The 9,445-nt window shown below is 37.5% G+C and overlaps 1 protein-coding gene across 1 annotated transcript in view; it reads left to right on the top strand.

Annotated features, from left to right (window-relative positions):
• Positions 1-383: 383 nt before the first annotated feature.
• The window catches only part of LOC108547768 (Fanconi anemia group J protein homolog), a 100,243-nt gene continuing 91,181 nt past the window's right edge, over positions 384-9,445 (top strand). The window contains exons 1-2 of the mRNA XM_017900421.1: positions 384-800; positions 897-1,008. Coding sequence (XP_017755910.1) covers positions 384-800; positions 897-1,008 — 529 coding nt within the window. The remainder of the gene's footprint in view (positions 801-896; positions 1,009-9,445) is intronic.

Raw genomic sequence — 9,445 nt, 5'->3', positions numbered from 1 at the left:
ACACGTGATAGTGTGTATTTTGTGAGGTTATAGTAGCTTGTTGCTTCACTTGTATACATCATTTTGGTATTTATTTTACATGACACCTTATGAATTTTGTTAAAAAGAATTTATCGTTTTACAATAATTGTTTTTTTATCTGAAAGTACATATCTAAACACCTGTAAACTTCCTGTTAATGATTCCACTTTATTGTACATATTTCTGTTTACAGAATGAGTAGATTGAGCTTAAAGAGACGTCAGTTGACAGATGGCATGTCCGAGTGTAGTAATGTACCTCCAAGAAGAATAAATGATATTGTTGAGATATCTAGCGATGAAAGTGACATCTCTCAGGAATATAAAATAGTAGAAAGTGACAGCGAACCCATAGATTCGCAAATGCAGAATAAAGTGTATGATGAAGAGACTCTGAATCAATTTCAAAAATCTACAGACAGTATACAATCAGACGAAGAAGTTGCAGAGTCCTCACATGACATAAATTCAAAACCTAAGGTGTCAATGTTTAATTGGTATCAAAGGAAGTTAAACTTAAGTAAAAATGAGACGAAAAAGCGCAGTAATTCTACTTTTCCTGATGAGTACGATCAACAGTCAACATCCATTCAACAAGGATATGAAAATAAAAAGTATAGAAACAATCATGCTAGTATACCGCCAAGTAAAAGTAAGCCAAATGATATCATGGAAGAAGCTGCACCTGAAGTTGGAATACAGCACGAGCAGATGATATCCGGGATCAAAGTGAAACTTCCAGTGAAGCCTTATTCTTGCCAGATTGCCGTAATGAGCAAGGTAAGGTAACAACTTTATAACCTGAAATATCTAATTCAAATATTAATTATTAACAAATCGTTTTATTAATAAAAGGTGTTAATTATATTTTCGTAGCTCATACAAGGTTGTACAAAAATGGAAAACTGCCTCTTAGAAAGCCCAACAGGTACTGGAAAAACACTGGCTCTCCTGTGTGGCGTCCTAGCATGGCACGACCATCACGTCGGTGAGTTTAACAATTTTTTGTTTTCAAAACCTACATATTTACAATGTCGTTCCCAACCCAAATGGAGAATTCCATTTACATCGCATAATAGAGCTGCCTGCTTAGGATCCTATTATTCCCTGTGTTTATAACTCAGTTCGCACGTCGAGGTCGTTGAATCCGGAATGTAAATACAGTCGCCCGTTCCGCGTCGCGCCTCTTATCTATTTCTCTGAATTCTCTACGCATTTAGTTTTCACGGCGTTCTCGTGACAGAAGGACGTTAGACTCGAACTGCGTCCCCTCAAAGACGTTTCGTCCCTCGGCGACGGTTTTTCGGGTGTCGTGCAAATTTTCGAAATTATAATAGGAAGTCTGCTCTGTTCTATTAAACTTCCGTCGAGTTTAGCTCGTCAGAAGTTTAAAAAGACTCGCAGACAATTTCTTAACGTATCACGACGGCGACTAGCGTAGAACGTTATCGTCGTGCTACGTCTTCGTTTAAATTAGCTGATTCGCGTAAAGTCGTGGGACGCTCGAGTTCGCCAAGTTTTCGGAAACTTGTGAAATAGCTATCGTCACAGGGAGCCCGTGGAAAATTAACGATTTAATTAAAACAAGCGCGTAGTCTTTATACGTACGTATACATGTGTGCTCGTGTGTCTGCTGCAGCGATGACCCATGCACTCCTAGAGGACGTGGTGAGTACACGCTTTTAAGTTAATTTAGTATTACATCAATCTAGCATTAAGACCACTATTACTCGAAATATTATTATTACAAACAATATTGTTACTCAAAAAATTGTTATATAGATTAAGCAAATTAAGCAAAAGCCTAAGACTTTTGTACCACGCGAAGTAATTTAATTAGAGGCTCCACAGTTTAGCAAAGTAGACCGATAGCAATTGAGGTATATTCAGGGCAACATGTACTATAGTAAAACATACAGAAAAAATTGTAATTAGCACCGATTAAGTTTCCTCCACGTCGCGAGCAAAAATCAATTTCATACGTATGACATACCACAAGCAAGCAGAGGATCACGTAAAATCTGAAGTTCGAAATCCCACGGACGAGGAATTCACGTGGCGTGCGCGAAGTATCAAGCGTGTAATCGAGGACTTTAGCCGCACGAGAAAGAGGACGTTAAAGAAGTTTCTTGGAGTCGGGGTGAACCGGCTATCAGCCGTCCTCCGCTGTCCTATTAATTTAAATTATTCGGCCATTTCGGTTAGCCCTTACGTAGCCGGATTCCGTGCCCAGCCTACGGTGCATGCCGCTAATTGGTCGCGATTCGCGCAATTCTTAAACAATTAGAATCGAGGCTGGGAGCCGTGATCGCCTCGTCCTCGTCGGTACCAGCTCGCGAAAGGACGACGATGCGTCTTTTCGCGTAATTTCTTCACTGTGCTCAACCTTTCGGTTATTATATTGCATTTGCATAATGGCCTGCCCCTGTCGCGGTACCTATGCACAGTTTTCTGACGATGGAAACCGTGGTTAGAAGTTGATTTACGGGTATAAAATGGTACCGTGGAAACAGCAAATTAGGGGTACACGAATTATTAGGATTCGGGACCTCGAAGCTCTCGTTCCAACTTTTCTTCCGTTTCTTTTCGTTAATTCGAGACGGTAGAAACAGTAGGTTTAAAGAAAAAGGAAAAAAGCTAGGGATTTTTATTTGGGGATTTTTATTATTGGTTTCTTTCTCGCGGCATTTCGTTGTGGATGTTCGAATTCCTGTTTGACGGTAGAAACAATAGGTTTAAAAAAAGGAAGGAAACGCTAGGGATTTTTATTTGGAGATTTTCATTATTGGTTACTTTCTCGCGGCGTTTCGCTGTGGATTTTCGAATTCCTGTTCGACGGTAGAAACAATAGGTTTAAAGAAAAAGGAAGAAACGCTAGGGATTTTTATTATTAGTTATTTTCTCGCAGCGTTTCGCTGTGTATGTTCGAATTCCTGTTCGACGGTAGAAACAGTAGGTTTAAAGAAAAGGGAAGAAACGCTGGGGATTTTTATTATTAGTTATTTTCTCGCAGCGTTTCGTTGTGTATGTTCGAATTCCTGTTCTACTGTAGAAACAATAGGTTTAAAGAAAAGGGAAGAAACGCTAGGGATTTTTATTCGGGGATTTTTATTATTGGTTACTTTTTCGCGGCGTTTCGCTGTGTATGTTCGAATTCCTGTTCGACGGTAGAGACGGTAGGTTTAAAGAAAAGGGAAGAATCGCTAGGGATTTTTATTTGGGAATTTTTATTATTGGTTATTTTCGCGCCGTGGAAGTTGGAATTCCTGTTCCACCTCGGGGATAAACGTAACGCGAGAATTGTATCTGAAATTGATCGTCGAAAAGGGCAATCTGGGATTCGTGGAGGGTTTATCTGATGCCTCTTGCGGTTCTCGCAGTGGAAAAATGAGCGTTCCCTATCGACAATCGCGTCATTTCTTATCTGGCGAGAGAGTCGCGACGCAGACGGTCCATTGTCTCTCTGAAAATTCCTCGGGGGTGGCAAACTCGGGCCCGATGATTCAGAAACTCTTCAGGGGGTTACGTATCATCGGTCGTGATCTTAATATTCGACCGGATCCCGTAACGAAGCCTGTCCGTCGCTTTTTCTTTGTCGTATCCGTGGAATCTCTCATCGAATCGCGTAGCAACCTCTCGCGAACTCCGAGTGATCTAGCAGATATCATTCGTGGAATATTGAACTTCTAATTGGGGACTCGATATAATTAATCCACCTGTTTTCGACAAAATATATCCTTTATAAAGGATAATAGAAAATTTTAGAAGATATGTCGCTGTAAGTAAGTTTAATACAACTTCAATGCAAAATTCTGCCATATTCTGTCAAATGACAGGTTCATGAAAAATTAAAGGAGGAAGACTCACTTTACATCGATATAATTAATTCAACTTATTTTCGACAAAATATATCCTTTATAAAGGGTAATAAAAAATTTCAGAAGATATATCCCTGTAGGTTTAATACAACTTCAATGCAAAATTCTGCCATTTCCTGTCAAACGACAGATTCATGAAAAATTCAGGAAAGGAAACTCACTTTACATCGATATAATTAATCCAACCCTTTTTTGGACAAAATATATCCTTTATAAAGGGTAATAGAAAATTTCAGAAGATATATCGCCGTAAATTTAACCCTTTGCACTCGAGAGGCGCCTCTCAGTCGCCATTTAATCGTATTCTAGAGATCGATGTTAATTAACATATCACATCTAAAATTACTCAATTTGCATACGATTTCTTATTTACCGTTTTAAAATTATCCTCGACTTTATGGCAGAAAGTCTTCGAATTACTATGTTTCTGTAACGAAAGAATCGCCGAGTGCAAAGGGTTAATACAACATCTATGCAAAATTCTGCCATTTCCTGTCAATTGATTGGTTCATGAAAAATTAAAGGAGGGAAAATTTAAAAAAAAAAATGGTATAAGAGGATCAATCGAGAAACTGATCATAGGTATATCAAAAGGGGGATCATGAAACCAGGTGACCACTGTCGGGTGTGGAATTTTTGGTTAAAAGTTTTGAAACGGCCATTTAAACGGTGGTAGGTTCAGTGTCAAAAATTGTCAATCGTGGACGAGAATTTTTTTACCGTTTCAACGAGAGTTACATTTTTTCCCCCATTTGCGACGGGGTTTCTGTGTTTTTTCTTATTCGAAACGGCCAAGAAGTAATTGGAACAGGCCAGGAAGCGCGTCGTTCCGCTTCCGGAATCACGGATGGAACCTCCCCGGCTTCCTCCTCCGCCTTCTCTTCCTTCTCCCGTGACATCGTCCTCGTGAATCTGGAATTATCGAGCACGTGAAACCCCTTTCCGCTTCACGGATCGAACGTGTCCCGGCATGGAGGAAGGAAATCCTGGGATTAATTGGTACCTTTTTGTTGCCAGCGTATCATTGCTGCCAGCAGTTTCCCTCGTGTTTCCACGCTACCGTTGCCGGGGAAAATCGTGCAAGGTGTTACGCATTGATTTCAACGAGCAAAATTGCGAATTGAAAATTGCACAGTTTTATTCTACCATTGTTCGAATATTAGAGACACAGTTTTTGCTTCTCTCCTTTTTTCAAAGGAATAAAAATTTCGACTATCTTGAATATTTCAGTATTTCAATACTTGGGACCTTATGGTATTTTCTTTCTTTATATTCTTTTTTTTTTTGTAGGAATAATTTTGGATATTACGAAGAATATTTTTGGTACATAGAGTTTTATTTTTCCACCGTTCAAATTTTAGAAACACGATATTCCTTTTTTCTTTATTTTTGGGGGAATAGAAATAATATTTTTGGACATTTGGAAAAATATTTTTGTTGTATTTCGAGTTAAATTTTTTTAGTAAAATTTCCATAGCGTGTACAAATTGCTTACTAATATAGTATATTTTTATCTGGCATGGAAGTATAATTTTATTTAATTTCTTTAATTATCATTTATTTTACATCATGTTGAGGGTTGTTACACTTTTCGTATTAGGTGTTTGTCGTTCCTCGTTTAATTTTTGGATGTTTATTATTATGCGAACGTTTCTTTTACCAGTGTTCAAGACTATAAAATAGAGCAATTTTATTTAATCTAAAAAAAAAAAAAATATTGGCAATTATTCATACTATTATTTGCACTGTTAGACAAGTCGACATATCATTCGTGGTATACCATTTAACACTAGGTTTACGGTCGCTATCTGTATACTTATTTCTAAGGACACCTGTCAAATTGACAGGTAAAGAAAACCTCGTGCCTTTTTTTTAACGATTAGTTTAATTTAAAAACAATTATATATTATATTGGGTTGGCAAGAAAGTACTTTCGGTTTTTTAGTTTGAAATAAAACTCAATTTTTTCTATACAGTAAATGAACTTTAATCGGTCAAATATCTTCCATTCTATTCGATGACCTTTTACCATCTTTCTGGTAACTTCATGATCTCGCGCTCATAGAATTTCTGGTCCTTATCTGCAAAAAACTTAATCAAGTGCGTAGATCTCAGAAGGTCGACCAGAACGTTGTGGGTATCTTTCAGTGAAAAATCTTCAGAACGAAATTTTTTAAACTAATTCTGACACGTGCGTTCTGTTAAACAATCAACACCATAAACTTCTCGTATCTCTTTGTGAGCCTCAGCCGCATTCTTGCCTTTATGAAAATAAAAAAGTAAAATGTGTCGAAAATGCTTATTTTTGCACTCCTTGTTAAGACTGACCGTGAACTGACAGTTATAAACGAAATTACACGGAATTTCACGAAATAGCAACCTAAAAGTATCGACTACCACATCTCAAAAGAAAAAAATTCTAACATTGGCAAAAGAATAACTAATCAAGCATAACATTATTTCCTGATGCAAACCGAAATTACTTTCTTGCCAATCCAATATTAACTGTCTTTATATAAGTTAATTAAATCTGTTACCATCGTATAATTGCAGCAACCCTTCCGTCTAATTGACGGGTTCCGTAAATCTAGTGTTAAAAATGGTCCCCGCGAAGTCGTCTTTCTCCGATCATGCTTAATCGGTACAATTAAAAGAAAAATCGAATCGAACGTGTCGCTTGTTCGATGGTTGTCATTATTTTCGAAAAAAATTCCCCATGCCCTCGAACGTGATCCGAGGAGGCGCGTGCGGATCCCCGGCGGCCTACTTTGATTTCAGCACTCGTGTCGCGCGACACTCGATACGCTTTGTAGTACGCATTCGTAATTAGGCGAACGAGAGTGTACCGCGGGGCCTCGATTAGCGTTAGTCATGACAGCGTGTCCCTGCGGCCCGGCCCGTGCACGACATGCTCCTTTTTCCAGTTATAATTCCCTTGCTCCTTTAAACCCGCCACTGTCACGCTCCAGCACGGAGGTCGAGTGGTACTGCTAGCCGCCGAAACTTGTGGATTCGTGTGCCCCAGGAGAGCGGAAATAAATCATTAGCTCCTCCACCAGTGGTGGAAAAGTCCCTGTGACGTTGGTTTAATCGATACCCTCCACGATGACCATCGGGGGTGCGCACTGATTTATCGCTTTTCCCCCCTTTTCTCCAATTTTTCAGGTTACGTCAACCATAAGAAGGTCATTAGCCACCCACTCGCGCTTTTGCCCTCGCGTACTCGATAAGCATCTGTTTTGTCATGGTCAAGGGCCCCAATCTTAATTTTTGGGTAAACTTCTGTGTAAAATTCATTATATTTTGAACCCCGTTTTGTGTCATGTGGTAGCTTTAGTTTTAATGAGGTAACTTAGTCGATAATTTGCCTATTAAATTAATAATAAATTTAGTAATTTAAATTTTTATCATAAAAATTATCGTACAGGGGAGGTTCTCTGCGTGACACCGAATCTGTCATGGGTGAGGGTCCGAATCTTAATTTTTGGATAAAATTTTGTATAAAATTCGATATGGGGAACTCCATTTCTGTCATTTACTAGCTTTAGTTTTAGGAAGGTAAATTATTTGCGAATTTTTATGAAAATATCCGTACAGGGGGAGGTTTTGTGCATGATACCGAATGTGTCATGATCGGGGGTCCGAATCTTAATTTTTGGATAAAATTTTATGTAAAATTCGATATGGGGAATTCCATTTCTGTCATTTGCTGGTTTTAGTTTTAATAGGGTAAATTATTCGCGAATTTTTATGAAAATATTCGTACAGGGGGAGGTTTTGTGCATGATACCGAATGTGTCATGTTCGGGAGTTCGAATCTTATTTTGTTGACAAAATTTTGTGTAAAATTCGATATGGGGAATTCCATTTCTGTCATTTGCTGGTTTTAGTTTTAATAGGGTAAATTATTCGCGAATTTTAATGGAAATATTCGTACAGGGGGAGGTATTCTGCACGATACCGAATCTGTCATGGTCCAGGATCCCAATCTTAATTTTTGAATAAAATTCTGCGTAAAATTCGATATGGGGAACTCCATTTCTCCCATTTATTGCTTTTAGTTTTAGGAAGGTAAATTATTCGCGAATTTTTATGAAAATATTCGTACAGGGAGAGGTTCTCTGCGTGACACTGTCATAAACACATTTAGGGTTTGTCACATCTTGGATTAGAATTAGGGAATTTAAATTTCAGAGGAGTACTCTGTGGGGTAAGAAGTATTTAACGAGGTTGAAGTCTCGGAAAGGGAATAGAGAAATTGTTTAAGGAAATTCGTCACGTAGATGAACTCCGAAATGAGCCAGAAATCTGAATTTCTCGTATGATAATTCGTATGCACGTCTGAATATCAACCAACGATGACTAGACTCCAAAAAATTGTTATGTAGACCACGTAGCCTCATCGTTTCTACGATGATTCTAAAAAAAAAAAAAGACAATTTCATAAGTAAACACATTGATTAAGTAGTTTCAAGCTTGCTCCACTCTCTATTCGTGATACTATAGCGAGCAGCAAGATTGAACACGCGAGCAGAACTTCACGAATCTTCCCTCAAATTTGAATTATAAAATCTGAAAAATCTACACTATCAGAAAATTTTTTTCAAATCTGATTGTCCTGGCAACGTGACATAAAATCAGCAATTTAATTAACACTAGAACTACCGATCTTTAATGGGTACCTAGCTATAACGTGCACAGATTATAGTAATTTCAGCGGTACGATGAATATGAGGGAATATATTGATTACAGTTCTTTCTTAATATGATACCAATTTTATCCTTAAAGCAGGTGTACGTGTTCGGTGATTACACAAAGGAAAATTCTGAGACCAGTCATTTTCACTGGGTTGTTAGTTCTAGTGTTAATAGATAAAAATTGAAAATCATTTACGACCACCACGATAACAAATAAAATTCGAAGAGTGGAAATAAAATCAGCTGCAAGTGCCAATATCAAATTTTGTGGACAAATAATTATTCCTTTACCAAAATATGATTTATTTACTAAGAAATATGTCAACACTTATTTATTATATATATCACATCTGTTGGAATGCTAATGTTATTAATCGAGATATCTCACATCTATATGTCGATACTAAACTGTTTTTGTACTTATTACACACACATGTAAGATTGTATACGTGTCGGTCGCTAGCTAAATTCTATTGTTACTACGATCTAGTCTCTAGTCTCTAAGCTATCGTTGTACAGCGCACACCTAGCGAGTCACATAATATTATAACGTTCCCTTTGTATAATCTGTGTTCTTTCTTTTTTAACTCCATTGCCATACCAAATTCTATCAACATCACTTGGTATAATTTTACAATATTTTATATTTAATATTTTAATATTAAAATTTTCCCTACGATTGGGTTTATGATTCTTCAAAAATGGCACTTTCAATCATTTTTATTTCCATTCCTCGATTAACAATCTCAATTTTACACGATGCTATTTCCGAAATTTTTCATCGCATGTTCAATGTTGCTACTTGTATAGCAAATGTACCGAAGCGAGCTATAAGCATGACAAAAATCC

Source organism: Eufriesea mexicana, unplaced genomic scaffold, assembly GCF_001483705.2.
Source record: "Eufriesea mexicana isolate 0111107269 unplaced genomic scaffold, ASM148370v2 scaffold1223, whole genome shotgun sequence".
Classification (NCBI taxonomy): Eukaryota; Metazoa; Arthropoda; class Insecta; order Hymenoptera; family Apidae; genus Eufriesea; species Eufriesea mexicana.
The sequence above is the reverse complement of the archived record's forward strand: the minus strand, read 5'-3'. Positions and strand labels throughout refer to the sequence as shown.